General features: G+C 43.6%; 2 protein-coding genes across 2 annotated transcripts in view; both read right to left on the bottom strand.

Moving 5' to 3' along the window:
* Positions 1-3,432: 3,432 nt before the first annotated feature.
* On the bottom strand, positions 3,433-14,912 carry LOC307035981 (aldehyde dehydrogenase, dimeric NADP-preferring-like). The gene is made up of 10 exons (XM_079675889.1): positions 14,727-14,912; positions 11,646-11,849; positions 11,342-11,573; positions 9,925-10,010; positions 8,406-8,614; positions 8,107-8,224; positions 7,884-8,025; positions 7,053-7,219; positions 6,865-6,964; positions 3,433-4,062 (listed from the first exon to the last, which is right to left on the bottom strand). Exons 2-10 carry the CDS (start codon positions 11,799-11,801, stop codon positions 3,743-3,745), a joined length of 1,530 nt encoding a protein of 509 aa, XP_079532015.1. The 5' UTR covers positions 11,802-11,849; positions 14,727-14,912; the 3' UTR covers positions 3,433-3,742.
* Positions 14,913-15,420: 508 nt separating this feature from the next.
* Positions 15,421-20,298, bottom strand: part of aldh3a2a (aldehyde dehydrogenase 3 family, member A2a) — a 30,682-nt gene continuing 25,804 nt past the window's right edge. The window contains exon 11 of the mRNA XM_079675888.1: positions 15,421-16,084. Coding sequence (XP_079532014.1) covers positions 16,064-16,084 — 21 coding nt within the window. The 3' untranslated portion in view covers positions 15,421-16,063. The remainder of the gene's footprint in view (positions 16,085-20,298) is intronic.

The raw sequence follows: 20,298 nt of genomic DNA, 5'->3' as shown, positions 1-20,298 counted from the left end.
CCTGTGAACCTGGAGGATGCGTTTGCAAAACTCATTATGAGCATTTTCTATTGGATGATTTTCCCATTTGTCAAATGTTTGGTTTGTTTGTGGGCCCCACACTTCGCTTCCATAGAGTAGGATGGGTTGTATTACTGATTGAAGTAATTTAAGCCAAATTCAAATTGGAATTTGAATGTGGATTTGTCTTTTTATTGCATAAAACGCCCTGCGTGCTTTCTCTCTCATTTCCTTCACAGCTTGATTAAAGCTTCCAGTGGAACTTATTTTCAGGCCTAAATAATTATATTCAGAACAATTTTCTATTGTCTGTGTCCCAATTGTAAACAGTAGCGTGGCGTGGGGAAAAAATTAGGGGAAGCCAATAATACGTCCTTTCTTTTGGGGTGGGGGTGTGGTGGTCAATGTAATAAAGTAACCAGATGAGTGATTACAGCGCCCGGTATCATTTTACACACATTTGTATCATACAGATGCAGGACTTACAAACGCCTGTTATCTGACCGACAGGTCCGCACGCACTCTCCAGCCGAAACTCTAATAAGCATTCATTCACAAACTAAATCAGGAGACCTTTAACTTTTTACGTCCGGTTCGCTTCCCTTTGTTCCTCGCTGTACACAGCTCCAGTTTGGGCATTGGCCTGTCATCAGATTGTATTTGTTGTTGCTGCTGCAGCGGAAGTTTAGTACAATTATTTTTTTTATGAAATACTCCAAAGCTCCACCCTCCATAATTGCACTTGCTTCCGTTGCTTGCTACTTTCTAACGGCGGTGAGAGTGGTGCAGTGACGCTATCTATCTTCTATCGATTAGATTTATGATTCGAAAATGATAAAAGTAGGGTAGACATGTGGATATTATCCGACTGAAGAAAACGTGCATTTTTTCGAGCTATTTTCCAAAATCCTATGGAGAAATCCCATTGCTATTTTGTCGAGGGAAACCGAGCGCAGCTTACTTCCGCTTTTTGGGACGCGTCACTGCACCACTAAATTGATGCGATTTGATTGGATTGTGAGGCAAGGGAAGCCAGCCGCCTCTTGCTCCCCTTGGCATGGCCCTGACCAATCAAAGGTTGGCAGGGGCATGACGTGAGCCTCATCTGATTGGTCAATCCCTCCATTTTTTTTCACCAAGGGAAGCAAATTTCGGCTGGCCTCCTATCGCAACAGAGAGTGCAATCTACTGTTTCACCATAACATCTAGAGGCGCGCTGTTTCACTCTTTGTAAAATACTCAATGAGAATGGGGGAGAGACGGGCCGGCAGCAACACACAACAAAGAATTTCCGAAACTAAACGAAGTGTTTTTATTTATTTATTAAAATTATAAAAATCCGAAAAAACAGGGGAAGCCTGGCTTCCCTTGGCCTCCAGGAGAAAACGCCACTGATTGTAAAGTCAGTGTTGTTTGCCTGACATCTGGATCTTTTTTTAAATATCATTATTTTTGTCTTTGTTATGTTAATTGCCATGGCCCAGGTCTGACAGTAACCTTCGAGTATATTTAAACTCTGTTGAAGTCCTTCTTTTGTCGGGCTTAACAGGATTAAATCATCTGCATACAGTAGGAATTTGATCTCTGTTTTGTGAAGTGTGAGCCCAGGTGCTGTGGACTGTTCTAAGATGGTGGCCAGTTCGTTAATGTAGATGTTGAACAGGGCCGGTGATAAACAGCATCCTTGTCTTACTCCCCGTTCTTGAGAAATGAAGGCTGTTCTCTTGTGTCTGATCTTGATGCTGCACATGTTGTTTGTGTACATAGATTTGATTAGGTCAAATGTTTTTCCCCCTATACCGCTTTGAATTAGTTTGTTGAATAGACCAACGTGCCAAATCGAGTCAAATGCTTTTTGGAAATCAATGAAACAGTCAAATATGTTGCTTTTATTTTGATTAAAATATTTGTCAATTAGGGTGTGTAGGGTGTAAATGTGGTCTGATGTGCGGAGATTTTGCAAGAATGCAATTTGACTTTTGCTCAGGACATTGTGTTTCGTAAGGAAGTCTATAAACCGGGAATTTATAATACTACAGAAGACCTTCCCCAGGTTACTGTTCACACAAATGCCTCTGTAGTTATTAGGGTCAGATTTATCGCCGTTTTTAAAAATGGGTGTTATGAGACCACGATTCCAGCTGTCAGGAAAGTAACCTACAATCAGGATCAAATTGAATAGTTTGAGTATAGCCAATCTGATCTTTTTACTTGAGTGTTTTAGCATCTCGTTCAATATGCCGTCAAGCCCACTTGCTTTTTTTGGTTTTAGGTTAATCAACTTTTGGTCCAGTCCCTGTTCAGTAATTAAAAAGTCCAAAGGGTTCTGGGAGTCCTTGATGACCAATTCTACTTTGTTGAGCTTTTCAGCTATTTGTGTTTGTTCTGAGTCAGAATTTATAGGAATGTTACCATACAGATGTTTGAAGTGATCGGTCCAGATGTCTCCATTCTGTATAACTGGGTCATCGTGTTTACTTTTATTTAGATTTTTCCAATTTTCCCAGAATCTGTTTGTGTTTAAAGAATCCTCAATTATTGTTAGTTAGTTGTTTTTGTGTGTACTGAGCCTTCTTGATTTTGATTGTACATTTGTATTGTTTGAGCATGTCGCAGTAAAGGAGGCATACTTCTGCGTTGCTAGGATCTCTATGTTTTTGTTTCGATATTTTCCTAAGTTCTTTCCTTTTTTGTTGGCATTCTTTATCAAACCAGTTGATTTCTTTTTGTTTTGGGGGCTTATTGCTGCATTTCTTCAGTTGGGATGCATGAGCTGATCTCATGAAGATTTGGTTAATTGATCTAACTGCCAGGTTTATGCCTTCTTTATTGTGGTCATATGTGGTGTCCAGAGAGTTGTCTAAGAGTCTTTGAATGTGTTAGTTTCCAATTGCTTTCTGGAACTCTTGTGCACTGTGTGGAGCCCAGTTGTATTTTCTTTTAATGTTGAACAGATTATTGGGTTCAGATTGTGGACTGTTAGTTTCCGTTCTTTTCATGAACACAGTAATTTGGCTGTGATCAGATAGAGGTGTTAGAGGTTTGACTTTAAATGAATGAATGATAAACTCTCTCTCTCTCTGTCTCTCTCTAAACTCTCTCTCTCTCTGTCTCTCTCTCTTTCTGTCTCTCTCTCTCTCTCTCTAAATTCTCTCTCTCTAAACTCTCTCTCTCTCTCTCTCTCTCTCTCTCTCTCTAAACTCTTCTTCTACCCCTGCAATTCAGACTCGTTCCCCTCTGCAGCCCAAGCACTGGCCTCAATTGGAGCTGCTGCCTGTTGCAGGGTGAAAGAGACGACATTTAACTCATCCTCATGTTTCGGTATTTGAGTGGGATATAAATATATATTAAAAATGGTTTATTAGCGAATGCTAAGTATTGCCTGAAAAAAGATGTATAGAATTATAAATGGTGCTAAATAAAATGGAAGAGGACAATAAAGAAATATTTTATTCTGAAACAACAAGCAAAAAACATTTTTCATGAAAAAGTGAATGTTAACCTCTGATAATAAAGAATGCAGAGCAGGACACGTGTTGTTTCACTTTTTGAACATTACGTGTCATTTAGCTGACGCTTTTATCCAAAGTGATTTATACAGTTCAAAACCGTAGACATAATGTGGGAGACATTTGGGGTTAAGTACCATGCCAAAGGACACATGGACCTGTTGACTGCAGGAGGTGGGTATTGAACAACTGACCATCTGATTGGTTAAAACCCCTTCTCCTCGGGGACACAGTCACCAGTAGTTGTAAAAGCCTCTCCAGTACCAGCATGTGCAGTTGAGGCCTGCGGCGATGAGAAGGATGACCATCAGGGCGACGAACAGGCCAAAGCCGATGACGGTGGCGGTGACGGCCCAGATGAAGGTCCTCTTGGACATGTCGATCAGAGGGGCCCTGAGGGCCATCCGCACCCTGCGAGCCCGCCGGCGGTCCTGGGGAGGGTACCGGGACAGGTTGACGTTCTCCATGCCCAGAGAGCGGATGAGACACCCCCTCTGGTGGCTCAGCTGGTCAAAGGTGTGTTTACCATGGTAACGGCCCATACCACTCTGACCTGGAGGGGTGACAAACAAGTCTGCAGTCATCTCTTTTCAATTGAGAAACTCCATTATAATTTGGGAAAGAATGGATAAAGATCCTAAAGTCACATGTCTTTCTTTAAAGTGACCATTTGTGACCCAAGTTGAGTTGTATTTAGAATCTAGCAGCCCCAGTTCCCTAACCTTCATCAATGCTAAATGGGTTTTTCTTTATAAACACATGGTGCTTCCAGAGGTTACCAAAATTACTTTTCTTTGGCAAATGAACTGCAGAGAGTCTGAAATCATAACTATAGAGAATGGCTGTAGGAAAGGAAAATAAAGTGGGAATTGAAATGATTGAAGAGGCACTGCTTTATTTACACAATATTATGACAGTGTATCATTAACCTGATATCAATATTTCCATTGTATAAATGTATAATTTATGCGACACTGATAGCAAGGACATGGATCAGGTGACTGACAGGTAGTTATCACCAACGCTGCAGTTCCAATCAGCTCTACAGAGCTTCATTGTGTTCTTTATCTTGTTGTTTTGGTTTCACTGTTTTTCTTCAGCCTCACTGATCTCATCCGTGTTTTCAGGCAGCTGTTTACCGGAAAAACTAACTACTTCTAATCATCAAATTTCAGACGGACAAAGTTAAAGACATAATGTATGTATGTATTTGAATCTCTCAGGAGTTGGTTGAGACCAAAACATGAGATAAAAGAAAAGTGAATATTCGATTTAATGAAGGATGTGAATGAAAATGTTACTACGTGTCGGCTTTATGATAAAAATAAGACTTTTGTCTTACTAATTGCAATATGAATTGTATACGCTGGTAAAATAGTTTGACGTTTTTGCTGCGCCCCAGTGTTTCTAAGCATTAGCAGTCTAAAGAGAAAAGCTCATTTTGATTACTTCAAACGTCTTTCCATCTACTTCTGTTATGTGAATGTATTACTCTGGTGCATCATCATCAAGTGTTGTTGCCTTCCAAAAGCCATTTACTTTAAAAAATGCATACGTTTCCTCGGTCCAAAAGATACCACAAATGTGTCATTTATTTACTTAAATAAAGAGTTAAAAATGTAACAAACTCTTTAGCAGGCGTGGCATGATCGAATAAGATTAAAAAACTACAAAGATTATAATATAAAACCAGTGTAGAATGTTAGTATTAGTGCTTTGAAAAGGATTGAATTGGTGAGGCAACAATTATAAAGGCTGTTGTTTAATTTCTTAAAGGTCACCTATTATGCAAAAGCCATGTCTCTTCTACATCAACATGTGTCCCCTCCTCTGTGTAAAGAGATTCTGAAAGTTTCAGGAAAAAAGATTCTCTCTCTTTTTGTCCTGATCCATTTATATAAAAACCTGTCAGAAAATGAGCTGATCAGATTTTGGCCACTTTATGATGTCATAACGATGTTTTGGCTTTTGTAGCCATTAGCCAATCACCAACCAAGGTAACACCCCCCCCACCTTATCACCCGAATCTCCTCCTAGAGCAGGGGTCTGCAACCTTTTTGACCAAAAGAGCCATTTTGCCTCCTGTTCCACCAATTCTTTTTATCTGGACCTGCAAAACATACTTGATAGCTTGATAGCTTATAAAGTTGTATATATTGTTACATCATAGACAAAAGCTAGAGTTTTTTTGCATTTATTATTTATTACATTATAGAAAACTGTTTACCTCTAATAATAAACAAATAATTCTTATAAGGAGAATTAAAAAGAAATACACAGGCCTACTTTAAAATAAATCAACACAGCACTTGGGAGTCCTCTGCACATTTGAAGAAAAATAAATTAAATTAAAATGGGCCCACTTTGAAATAAATCAAACATATAGCTGCACCCTAAAAAGAGTTAACTGATTGAACTATGACTGAAGATCGTCAGCTGTCTTCCTCCTCCGTGTTTTTCCTCGATACGTAAAGGCTGCAGCACCTTTGACAACTCCTCTCTACATATCAAACATACCGGTAAGCCAGCATCGTTTGCTGTGAAAGCAGATAACTCTGTCCACGCAGAATTAAATCCTGTGTTCCTCCGATACTTTTATTTTCTTTGATTTATCCATAGTTTGCTCATCGAGCCGGGGGTCAGGTTATTCGCCTGCAAGAAAAGGCGCTAGCGCGGGATCGTAGCAGGGTATGACGGATATTTTAGTTGACCAATTAAAACCATTATGTTTTTATTTTTGTGTCACAGTATCACCTCAGAATACAAGACGAAACATTTTAAACCGTGCAACGACATTTAAATAATCCTACAAATATTTGTATTCTTATTTAAGCTCAAGGGAGCCAGAGCAGAGGGCTTAAAGAGCCGCATGCAGACCCCTGGAATAGAGCACCATTGTGCTCTTTCTAACCAAATATCTCTCAGAGGGGCGTGGGGAGTGGCTCCTTATTTTCATCTAAAGTAACAGACACAGAATCAGCACTTTTGAAACAGGGCTGAAACAGAGGGGATTATGGGATGCTACAATGGGTTATCTGTTAGGTATTTCGAGCCAAACACTTCAGAGACATGTTTTTATATATCTGAGACCTATAATATATTGATGTAAAACAGTATAATAGGGGACCTTTAAAACGTTATCTCATAAACTCAAACTGTTTAAATAAAAAAATCTTTCCTTAAATATCACCTTGTTCTGAACTGGAGTGCAACAACACACTAGAGGGGGAATAGGTGCCCAATAAAATGTTAGCCCTGAGGCACCCCTCACAGGTTAATACGGCCCTGCACTGCCCCCATGAAAAAATACACCTGAGAAAAAATACATATATAAAGCACTTTGAATCAGACTTACCAACACCACCAAATGGGAGCGAGCTGAGCGTGTAGTGCATCATGACGTCATTGACCACCACTCCTCCACTTGAGGTCTCCTCAATCATCTTTTTCGCTGCCTTCAACAGACAGAAGGAGAATACACATTAGGAACATTAAACATTGAAACATGTTTTAAATCTCCTCGCCTCTGCTGTCTCCTCTCACTTTCTTATCAGAGCAGAAGATGTAGAGCGCCAGAGGTTTCTCTCTCTCGTTGATGAAGCGGATGGCATCTTCCATGTCACTCACGGCCACTATGGGCAGCAAGGGGCCGAAAATCTCCTCCTGCATTAGCCGGGAGTGGGGGGGCACGTCCTTCAGCACTGTAGGGGCTGCATTTACAAGTCAATGTTAAGTAAACAGAACTAGTTTTTAATTGTGGTGGACAGTAACTACATACATATGTACAGTACTAATAAGTACAATTTTGAAGTCCTTTACATTGCCTGCTAATTTATACTACAATACAATTCAAAGTTCAATATTTTACTCCACTACATTTATCGGAGAGCTTTAGTTACTTTTATATAGAAATTAGATTGTCTCAACCTTTATTTTGAAATTAATCCTCCTGCAAAAGGATTTTACTTTTAAGTATATATTGATCCTAATACGTTTGTTCTTTTACTTTAACAGGACATATTATGCACATTTTCAGGTTCATATTTGTATTTTGTGCCTCTACTGTGACATGTTTACATGCTTTAATGTTCAAAAAGCTCTTTATTTTTCTCATACTTCTTTTTCCCTCTTTCCACTCTCTCTGGAGGGAACACAGGGATTTAGCATTTGCAGACCATTTACATGCACACAAACCTTTGTAACATACGTGAAAAGGAAAACCCCCCAAAAGATGAATAGGGCCTCTTTAAGTAACATTTTGAATGCAGTACTTGTAGCAGAGTATTTCTACGCTTTGGTAGTTCTACTTTTAAATAATAACAGGACCTGAGTACTTTCAACATTAACATGTACTACCTTGCTGTATCTACCTACCAATGTAGCGCTGTGAGGCATCACTCTGTCCTCCTATCACAGGGGTGTAGCCCTCCATCAGACCCATGACTCTGTTGAAATGATGCGTGTTGATGATTCGGCCATAGTCCGGCGAGCATTTGGGATCAGCTCCGTAAAATTCCTGAGATAAATCAAAATATTGATAAAAAGTCCAGACTATGCAGTATGATTGAGGTGTTAGGTCGGACGGGTTGAAATGTACCAGGAGAGTTAGTCGGAGGCACTCCACCACTCGGCCCTGAATGCACGGTTCACACAGAATGAAGTCTGGAGCGATGCACGTCTGACCGCAGTTCACAAACTTTCCCCACGTGATACGACTGTCAAAGAAGATAACAGAACATTGCAGTGGCAATTCAGAATATTTAAAGACATAATATTTGATATGATTTTATTTAATTGGGGTCTGTTTTTTGCAAATCGGTTAGGGTTGGTGTCATTAAATGTAAGTGACTTGTCACCCAGCTCTGTGTATGCCCACTGGTGTTAGTGCTTTGTTACCGGCAGGCGACTCTGATGTCACAGTTCTTGTCGATGTAGCAGGGGCTCTTCCCCCCCAGCTCCAGGGTCACAGGGGTGAGGTGGCGAGCCGCGGCCTCCATCACTATTTTACCCACGCTGCCGCTGCCTGTGAAGAAGACGTGGTCAAACCTGAGCCTCAGCAGCTCCTGAGTCTCTGACACTCCACCCGTTATAACCGGGTACAGATCCTGGAAATAAACAGCAAACTGTTAACAGAAAGAAATCTATATTTTTGTATTTGTTTTGTCTCCCTGTAAGCAGAGAGGAGAACCACAAGCCTGATTTTTTGTGATTGGTGTAATTATTGCAAAAATGGGTGCTAGTTACAACCAGTTTGGCCAGAAATAGCACACAGGGTTTTCACAAGCAAACATGGAGGTGGTTTAACTATAATGGAGAAAGCTAGCAGTCTAACAATGCTTAAAACAGCGTCAGTGCTAACAGAGCTAACAAAGTTGACCCGCGGGGCAACCAGTTGGTGGGCATTTCACTTCAAATGCTGTAGTGGTCAAACGGGGGTAGCTACTTCACGACAACGTCTGTGTAAGTCTGTACCGTCATGTGGGCCCAAACGACTTGTATCCATTTACCCACATTGGGAAAGAGACTTCTCTAAATCAGTGTGTACTTCTTTTTAGATAAATCATTATAATGATGATAATCTGGGGACTTTTGGTATCTACAGTCAGGCCATTTTTGTCCTCATGCGCCACTGAGAAACTTTCATCCACTCTATCCATTACTCTTTATACTGAAGACTTACATGGACCAATATGTAAAAACAGCCGGCCCAGCTACCAAGACAAACGACAGAATAGCTTGAGAGGATGAGCATTTTTTAAGGATTAACCTTTTTTTCTTTGCTTAGGTAAACATAGCCTTATCTATGTTTACCTAGCATGTTGTTTCTGGCTGCTATATCAATGCTCCTAATGTCTTGAATACAGTATAACCATCAACATTGCGACCGGTTGGCCTTGGCGGGGGTCTGCGCAATCTGGGTCCTCTCCTAGTTTGTGGGGTGGCCTTGGCTCAGGAGGTAGATGGAAGTCCACCAATTGGCAGGTCGGTGGTTCGATCCCTAGCCCCTACAAGATTATTGACCCCAAATTGCTCTCAAAGGGACTAGTGGTGTTTGAAATGTGTCTGAATGTTAGTTTCCCTAAGCAGATGGCACCTGTATGACAGCCTGTACTGTATCAATGTTGCTCAATGAATGCTGACTCAAAGCACTTTGAGAGGTTGCGAAGACTGGAAAAGTGCTATATAAATGCAATATATTTACTATTTCATGTATAACTATGTCTACTACATGCGGTAACTAATGAAAACACTGTATAAAAGCATGAATGTGATTAGCAAAATGCTGTCACATTCAAGATAATGGATGGAGGGAGTCCAACATATCTGTGATGCACTGTCCTGTGTTGGTGCACGGCTTTGACGTTACAGCAGCCCTGAACATTATTCCAGCAACAATAGCAGTGGGTGTTCAGACCTTGTCCAGATAGCGCGGCAGCAGAGCCCGGAGGAGGAGGGACGAGCACTCGCTGAGCTCGGACGGCTTCACCACAGCTGCATTTCCTGCAGAGAGAGAGCACGAGTTTCTGTGAATGGAATGAGATCACTGAGTGACGCAGAGCGGAGAGTAGGAGGCTGAGAATGCTGACAACCTGCAGCTCAAAACACCCTCACTCTCTCTGACGCACAATGCAAGATTATCAGACATGCATATTGCAAGTCATTATCAGTATTGTGTTTTTTTACATTTTTTGTTTTATGTTAACTCAATATTTAATAATCATCCTTTAAGTGGGGTATATGTATTAAATGATTTAATAATACAATTGCAAAAAATATTTTATCGCACATTTAACTTCCTATTGTTATATAAATAAATATATCTGTCACAAAACCCAATCTCCACTGGAATAAATATACAGAAAAATTAAGTTTTTTTTAATAAGGTTTTCTGATTCGGATTCTGATAATGCTTAATTCAGGTATATTATTTCCTCTTATAATATCTGATTATATATTTAGAAATTGCGTAAATTCCTCAATATAATGCTAAACAAGTATATTATTTTCACTATCGAAATGCATTTATCATTCCATCAATGGAAAACATGAGGATCACATGAGGCTGAACTTGACTTCTTGAATTGCGATAAAGGGCAAATTGATATGACACATCTAAACTTTTATTATCTGATGTTGTAATACGAAAGAAAGTGGTGAGGCAGTTCATTTGATTCCGTTTTTACTGATCTACATTGTTCTTGCAAGGGAATGTTGATAAATGTTATGTCTTGAAAAATAAAAATACTTTTCTGTGCTGTGACTCAAAGTCAGAATACCTTCCCACAGCAAAAAGGAAGCAATTCACAACCCCCCCTAATAATTTGGTTACGGCTAAGCAAGCAGCGATTACACCTTTATTATTTTGATCAGCGCATGGACTTTGGTGGCCTCATAAAACTCAATGGCCCCACTTCAACTTGAGCAGAGAACTAAACAGCAAAGATCGACAAAGTGATGGATGTGCACGGCCTTCAAAATCAGTGCTGTGCATTTACTTTTAAGTGCCCTGTTATGCTAATTTACAGGTTCATATTTGTATTTTGTGCCTCTACTGTGACATGTTTCCATGCTTTAATGTTCAAACAGCTCTTTATTTGTCTCATACTGTGGTAGAGCTTGGAAACTTTGGGATTTTAGCCTTTGCAGACCATTTAAATGCATAAAACCTATATAACAACACACTACAGGAAAGGAAAACCAAACAAGCTAGGACCTCTTTAAGTGTAGTACTTGAGTAAATGTATTAAGTTACTTTCAAATATTGGTAAGCTTAAGAATATAGTATAGTATAGAATAGTATTTAGAGGTACAGGGGCAAAAAGGTTCCCTACCAGCAGCGATGGCCCCCACCAGGGGCAGGAGGGTGAGGGCCCAGGGGTAGTTCCAGGCCCCGATGATGAGCACCACCCCCAGAGGCTCCGGCTGCACGTAAACCTCATCTGATATGGTGAGGAGGTTCCTCTCCACCGACCGAGGAGCCGCCCACTCTGCCAGCTTCCCTATAGCCAGCTTGATCTCAGTCTCAATGCCAATCAGCTCCAAGAGTGGTGTGTCATACTGGCTCTGTAGAAAACCCAACACACACATTAACATTGTAACATGCTACATGTAGGAGTGTGTTGTGTCTCCACTCACCCTGTTGATGTCCTGTTTGAGGGCGGTGGAGATCTCCGTCTCGTTCTCAGTGATCATCCTCTTCACGCCGTGGAGCTGCTGCAGTCTGAACTCCACGGCTCGGGCCCTCCCGCTCAGGAAGGCCTCCCTGGCCCGCTGCACCGCCTGCCTCTCCATACACACAACTGCAGCAAAGAGCCTGGGGAACTGCACACAGCAGGCTGCCTGTTGGGAAAATACAGAAACAACAGCGGTGACAGGCCAGTGTCCAGCCATGTTCTTCTGTCAACGTGTCCTGATTTAACTTCAGTTTTATAAAGACAAAGACATTTTGCGGCCCAGAGAAAACATGTGTTTAAACTAAAAGGTTACCTACATTAAATACTACAAAGGAAAGTGATGAATGAGTCTAAAAGTCTATACTGTTAAACAGTCAAGATTATGCACTATATATTTGCCACAAAACAACTAGTCAATGGTTGTAATGTGCAAAACAATTAGACAAGGGATAGCTGTAAGGAGATACTGGATGTGGTAAAACATAACGTCTGCAGTAAAGGAGCTTTTAAAGGAAATTAGGCTACGAATCAAAGTACAGCCATAACAATTGTTTTGCCTCTAAACAAACAAACAAATCGTCTTTAAAAACGAACAAAAAAAGACTTTAAGCTATCATAAATAGTCTATAGAGGTAAAATTGTTATTTTCATCGGGTGTGTTGACTTAGCATAACTGCTGCCAATATATTTTCTGTTAACCCACTCGTGATTTAAGTTACATAAATAAAATTTTGGATGGTTTAATACAGGGGTACTCAAATACAAATGTTAAAGGTCCAAAAAAATGTTTTTAATAAGACAAAGGTCCGATGATTACGGTCATTCAACATTTTAAACAATTGCAACAAGATTCTTAACACGAGGTTGCAAAAACAAAAATAATCTGTGTGCAGCAGTTTTCATTGTTATTGCGTCTGTGCTTGATCCCTCAGAGTCGCAGAGCTGCACAGTTATGAATAAAGGCAGCCGCACCCTCTTTCATTCAGCATTCCCATCATTGCTTTATAAGTGTCTTGCCCCCTTGTGTGTCCACTGAGGTTCGTCAGGCCCAACTCATCTTCAACAAACTCCCCCTTTGCCTCATCATAAAAACTCACAAACACCAGCAACTGAGCATTGTCAGTGGTGCCAGTGGACTCATCCACAGCTAAGGAAATGCACTGTGCATTTTGTATTCCATCACAAAGCTGATTAATCAAATCACCAGCCAGTATTTATGTTCTTCTGGTTGCTGTGGAATCTGAGAGGGGGATTTGCTTTATTTGACCTGTCATTTCCTCTTTTTGTTTGCCTTCAAACATGGTCTCCATCACTTCAGTCATGCATTATTTTATACTTCAGTTATTATCCAGTGGAAAGTCCTTACCTACTGGCCTAGTTAAAAAAAAGTGGTTACTTTTTTTTGGCTGGGCAGTGTAGTTTTACACACCGTCTTATTTGACTTTCTCAGGACTTAGAACAGTTTTTTGGGGGCAGACCCCCACAAAGAAAAAACTCGTAAGGTCATCATCTTAACAGTTTTGTATGCTCATCCCGTGAGCAGAGCATCATGTCTATTACAGCTGAATGCCGCGATTACCATTTTGTTCAGCAAAACGCCTCACCAAATTAGTAAGATCCAAAGCTTTAGTGCGTTTTGATTCAATGAACAGCCATTGATTCAATGTACAGCCAAACTTGACAGTCTCTTCTCTGTCATTGTAGACCGCAAATACCTCATTCCTTCAGTACTTAGGTCCGAATCAGTCTATGGTCCGAATGCTTCTCGTTTTGCGCCGTACCGTTCAAATGAAATCGCCGCCAATCATATTTCAACGCTCGCGCCATGGGTTGACGTGCGTTACAAGACGTGTGTCTTGTGCTGCATTCACTTGCACTCGGACATTAGAGACGTTCTCTCATAAATGTCCGATGAGCCACAACTTTTCTTTCAAAACAAAGCTGCCAACTGGGTGGCAAGGCCTATTTTTAGGGTGGCAGTTGCCACCCCATGCCGCCCCGGGGTCCCCGGTAGGTGAAACTAGGCTGCTAGCTACAGTACAGATGCAACTAGATGAGCTGTTAACTCTCGCTCTGACTTTTTTTTTTTTAAACACACATTTTTCCCACCCGCATTCCGCGAAGACCCGCCCTACTGTGCCTCTGATTCGCAGAGTGTTGGTGGGGGGGAAAAAACGCTGACGGGATGCTGAATGTGATTGGACCAATGCGTTGACAGACACACACAGACACACACAGACAGACAGACAGATAGAGCGCTGTTTGTACACAGCGGAGAATTTTGACTCGTTGCGTTGTCTCAAAAATAACACAGATAATACAGATAATACATATGAAAAGTATAATTTCGCTCAGAGTCCAGAGACAGTTGTCGTTCGGTCCGGATCCGGACCGGAGTCCGGACTTTGAGGATGCCTGGTTTAATATTTACAAAGTAATCATATTTTTATAGTTTTTCCTCAGTATTATGTGTCAAATTCTGAATTGTATAAAGTAAAAAAAATAATCTGTAAATAAAGTGGAGTAACTAGAAAATTGGCTTCCATAGAATGCAGTTGAGCAGAATTTTAAAGTTGTAAAAATGAAAATACTCGGGTAGAGTACAAGTACCTCAAATGTAAGTCTATAGTCTATTTGAGTGTACTTAGTTACTTTTCACCACTGTGTACCCTCATAGCCCTGTTTGCTTCAGTCTACAATGTGAGTCTCTACCTGTGTTTACGAGTGAGGTAAATGAATCCAAACGGCTTGTTAGGAAAAGTTTTGATGCTTTTATGAGGATTTTCATGGGATCTGCATCTGATATTGACAAAACTCTGACAAACCTCCATGTTGACAGCCAGGCATAGGCTATAGTTACAGGAAGCCTTATGAGGTTTCACTCTTATAGTTCAGGCTGAGCAGACATGACATAAAATACCGTGCATTAAAAAATAAACTGTGATTTTAATTGTCCTTTTTCTGCTCAACTCGGCGATCTTAACGCGAATGTATCGAATTCGTTCGATTCAGAAAAAGTGAGAAAGAAAATAATAACACTTACCTACGAGCAGGTCAAATACACGTCGAGTGTATTCTTTATGAAATATGAATGGATAATCCGCCAGTGATCTGACCTGAAAGCGGTTCAGATGTCCGGCACTGTGCGGGCTGACTCACTGACTGAGACTCAGTACAGACAAGTTGCTCTGAGATCATTGTACTGTAACTGCTCCATTCAGACCGCAGGGAGACCCGAGATAACATCACACACACACACACACACACACACACACACACACACACACACACACACACACACACACACACACACACACACACACACACACACACACACACACACACACACACACACACACACACACACACACACACACACACACACACACACACACACACACACACACACACACACACACACACACACACACACACACACACACACACACACACACACACACACACACACACACACACACACACACACACACACACACACACACACACACACACGAATAAATAAACTAGTAACTCTAGGCTACTTTACTTAAATTGTGAAAATAATAGCAAAGAAATATGTAAAGTAGGATTACAAAATATCGTCAACCAGAAAAACTAATATTGTTATTTTAATAATTTCAAGTTATCCCAAGGGTGAAATTATAAAGCCTATAAACATAAATCACTTCTGTACAAAATGGAGAACGGTTAACAAAAACTCAACAACGAACAATGAATTATAATAAACTTTTTTTTAAATGTTTAATTGCACTGTGGCGCACTATACAACTGTCTTCATTAAAAGCATACAAGATATTCACACTGTGATGGATTACCATGTTAAAGGTAGTTAGTTTGTGTATAGATTTTCATTTTGCAGTGAAATGTATGGTGACCGACAGGTGCAAACAGGTTACAAACGGCCCAAAACATTTACATGAGGAGAAACGTGCTGCAGTTACAATCCAAATATAAAAACACAACAGGGCAAAACACAAGCAAATGAAGAAAATATGTTGGGCCGCTGTAACGCGTTTGAACCTGTTGGCCACCGTAGACATGCATCATTGCTACAGAGTTATATTAGCAGTGTTAGATATTTTATAATTTCATAATCTACAGAAAAACTCTCCAGGTTAAATATAAATATGACACATAAAAGTGCTACAAATTTGATGTAAAACAATACAAACATTAGCAGCTGAAGAGAAGTGAAATGCCATAAAAAATATATTTAAAAGGACCAATATCAGTCTACGTGAATTTGAAATGTTATGGACCAGTAAATCACAAGAGTGCTGTATCAGTCAGGAAGTCCATGTGGCTGTCCCAGGATCCCCTGCAGCAATGGGGTCAAACTCGGGCCCCGGGGTCTGCTCCTCAGCCCCACTGCAGGAATCTCTGCAAGAAACATGAAGGCAAAATATTGAGTACAAAAAAAGATCCAAACACTTTGAAACACACGGAAAACACAACAAGTGTAGATGTCAACAAAAGGTGGTGGTGGGGTGGAGCGAAACAAAAGGGCCCATTTAGCAGGGGAGAGTGAAGCATGCTGGGTAATTAAAGGGAGGCATGATGAGGGGGCATTATGTGGTTAGATTTCCTGGACAACACCACACATTGTCTGCAGGAGACAAAGCCATTGTTGTGTGAGGGTACAGGCCAGTAGGATATGTGTGTGTGTGTGTGTGTGTGTGTGTGTGTGTGTGTGTGTGTGTGTGTGTGTGTGTGTGTGTGTGTGTGTGTGTGTGTGTGTGTGTGTGGGACTCATATCTGCGTATCTTGAGAAACTCCATCTGACATTATTTAAAAAGGTTGTAAATAGACACATATTCTCACTGTTTAAATACGATCTGTCTGTAAAATTGTTTCCATTGTTACGTAGCCATTTCAGTAAAACATTAACGTTTCCTGCTATAAAGGTGAATATGTTCTCTAATCAAGCCATCACTTATAAATATGAAATACAGTCTTCAGTTTTAACCTTGGCTGAGACAATAGGGCCAACAAAGTGTGTACATTATTAACAAATAATTAGCACTCAAAATATAACTACATGTTGTTGTGTTAGCAGGACACTAGTGACATATAATGGTTGTTGATCAAGTGGGATTAAGGTCTAATGTGGGGGGGAGGGGCAGAGGGCCACTACATAGGGCAACATACATCAGAAATATTTTATAATGTGGTGACACAACACTCATTCTGATAGTGTATAAGCATTTTATTACACAGCTTAGTTGAATAATCGATTCTGATTGGTCAATTTTGACATTCTAGAGGTTAATTCTTGCTAACAGACTGCTGCTAAGGAGAACAGACCGTTGCTAAGGAGGATCAAGGGACTGTGTGCATTCATATCAATCCGTAGAAAGAAGTCCGGTAAATTGAACGTAAGTTGCGGACAACAAACATTAGTTTGCTCCTTCAGAAACACCTTACTAAAAGTAAGTACCTGCAAACGCCATCGGACGTCCACAGCTAATTCAGAATGCTGCAGCCCAACTGGTCTTTCATCTCCCCAAGTTCTCCCACAATACAACTCTCCTTCGCTCCCTGCACTGGCTGCCAGAATCTGCTTCAAGACACTGGTACTGGCCTACCGAGCTGAGAAGGGACCAGCTCCTTCCTACAGTACATTTCCTCCTGCCCAGGATAAATATGCAGCGTTCAAGGCTTTCCTGCTAAAGACTTTCGAGCTGTCACAGTCGGAACGGGCCCGACGCCTGCTCGCTATTCATAGCCTGGGGGACAACAAGCCTTCTGACCACATGGAAATGATGCTCAGCCTGCTGGGTACGGAAGAACCTCATTTTTTGTTCAGAGAACTGTTTCTTCGGCACATGCCGCTGCATGTACAGACAGCGCTCGCTAACACGGCTATTACTGAGCCCCGCGCTTTGGCCGAAGAAGCCGACTGGTTCTTCCTGGCAACACAGCGTTTTACCCCGGAGGTGCTGGCCCCGACACGCAGCGGCACCTTCCGAGGTACAGGCATGCCACCTAGCAGAAGCTCCGGGACCGACGTCAGCAACTCCAGCCGTGGCCTATGTTATTACCATGCATGCTACGGGGCGAAAGCGAAGATGTGCCGTCCCCCCTGCACCTACAAGGTAACGGGAAACGCCAAGGCCTGCGCTCGGTACTGGCCGCGAGCGTGGGCACATCCAACCGGCTCCTGTTCATCAGTGACACCCTCTCTGGTCGCAGACTCCTTTGTGACACAGGAGCCTAGAGGAGCGTCCTGCCGGCTACCGTGGAGGACGCCGCCGGTGGAGGCAACGGCGAACCTTTAACGTCCGCTAACGACACCCCTATTCGCACCTATGGCACAAAGACAGTGGACATGTGCTTCGAGGGTCAGCGGTTTAAGTGGGATTTCGTCACGGCTGACATCTCCTTCGCCCTCCTCGGCGCAGACTTCCTGTGCACTCACGGGCTGCTGTTGGACGTCAACAACAGCCGCCTGGTGGACGCGCTGACGTTTGCCTCGTTCACGTGTACCCGCGGCGAGGCCTCATTCAGTGGGCTCTCCAGCTCACTCTCACAGGGCGACAAGTTCCAGCACCTTCTCAGTGAGTTTCCCGACTTGACGCACCACCTTTTCCGCTGCCACTACCAAACACGGGTAGAGAAACCACATTGACACTGAAGGCCCCACTGTCTACGCTAGGGCCCGGCGGCTCAACCCTGACATGCTGGCAGTCGCCAAGTCGGAGTTCGTCAACATGGAGCTTCTGGGCATCATCCGCCGCTCAGACAGCCCTTTGGGCTTCGCCGCTTCACATGGTCCCTAAATCAGCCGGTGGCTGGCGACCGTGTGGTGACTACCGCCGCCTTAACGACGCCACTACGCCAGACCGCTACCTGATCCCTCATATCCAGGACTTCTCTGCACACATGGCGGGCAACCTGGTTTTCTCCAAGGTGGATCTGGTGCGGGGCTACCACCAGGTGCCGGTGCACCCCTCGGACGTCCCCAAAACTGCGGTAATTACGCCGTTTGGCCTTTTCGAGTTCCTGCGTATGCCGTTTGGACTTAAGAACGCAGCTCAGTCCTTTCAGCTGATGGATTCAGCGCTCAAAGACATGCCATTCATCTTTGTCTATTTAGACGACATCCTGGTTGCCAGCTCCTCCTCCGAAGAGCACCAGGCACATCTCCGGGTCCTTTTCGCGAGGCTCAACCAACATGGCCTGATTATCAACCCGGCGAAGTGTCAGTTCGGGTTGTCCTCCATCCATTTCCTCGGGCACCTCATCGGCAAGGATGGGGCTGCCCCCCTCCCGTCGAAAGTGGAGGCCGAGTCTGCCTTTCCATAACCGCCTACAGCTCGGGCGCTCCGAGAGTTCCTCGGGATGGTGACGTTTTATCACCGGTTCATCCGCCGCACGGCCCACCCCATGTGCCCGCTGTACGAAGCCCTCAAGGACAAATCCCCCGGCCAGGCCATAGACTGGACGGCTGAAAGGGAGGTCGCTTTCAACGCCACCAAAGCCGCCCTGAGCGAAGCCGCCATGTTGGCTCACCCATCACACAGGGCCCCCATCGCTATCACCACCGACGCGTCTGACTACGCAGTGGGCGCGGTGCATGAACAATGGGTCGACGGCGCCTGGCAACCGCTCGCCTTTTTCAGCCGCCAGTTGACTCCCAGGGAGCGCAAGTACAGCGCTTTCAACAGAGAACTCCTTGGTCACTATTTGGCGGCTCGCCACTTCACTTCCGGAGTTTGCGGCGTTCGTGGATCACAAGCCACTGATCTTCTGCATGTCCAAGGTGGCTGAGCCGTGGTCCGCCCGATAGCAACGCCAGCTTTTGTACATCTCTGAGTACACCACGGACATACGACACATCGCTGGCAAGGCTAACGTGGTATATGAAGGCGTCACTGTGTGCCGGCCTGACCGACGGCAACTGGGTGGATAAGCTCCCGTGGGTTATGCTCGGCCTCAGGTGTGCCCCCAAAGAAGACCTGCAGTCCTCGTCGGCGGAGCTTGTCTATGGCCAGACGCTACGGATCCCCGGGGAATTCATTCCCACCGGCACTGTGCCCTGGTCTGCGGCCGGGCAGCGCTCCTCCCTCCTGGAGACCGCCGGGACATTCGCGCCCGTCCCCTCGTCGCAGCACAGCAACCCAGCTTTCCGGGTGTCCCCCGGATTACGGTCGGCGGATTTCGTTTTTATTCGCCACGACGCCCACCGCGGTCCCCTGCGGCCTGAGACTGTGTCCGTTGATCGGATTAAGCCTGCTCACCTGGACATTTCCAGGCCGTTGGAGTTGGCTCTGCCCCCACGTCAGGGCTGCCCTCCCATGGCCCGCCCCCGCCCCCTGTGGGGATGCCCTCGCCCTCGATGGCGCCCCTGCCCCTGCCCCTGCCCCTACCCTCCTCGGCCCCTGTGGTTCGTACGCGCCGGGGTCGGGTGGTACTTCCTTATTCTGAACGGACATTTGAGTGAGCCGGACTTCCTGTTTCCGCCGCTCTTCACTTCCCGACGACGCCCACCGCTGTCCCCTGTGGCCCCCTTACGACGGTCCGTTCAGGGTCATACGTCACGGGGACAAGAGCCTGGTGGTGGACATTGGTGGCAGGCCTGAGACTGTGTCCGT

The sequence above is a fragment of the Notothenia rossii genome, assembly GCF_949606895.1.
Source record: "Notothenia rossii genome assembly, chromosome: 4".
Lineage (NCBI taxonomy): Eukaryota > Metazoa > Chordata > Actinopteri > Perciformes > Nototheniidae > Notothenia > Notothenia rossii.
This window is presented reverse-complemented; position numbering and strand designations above follow the sequence as displayed.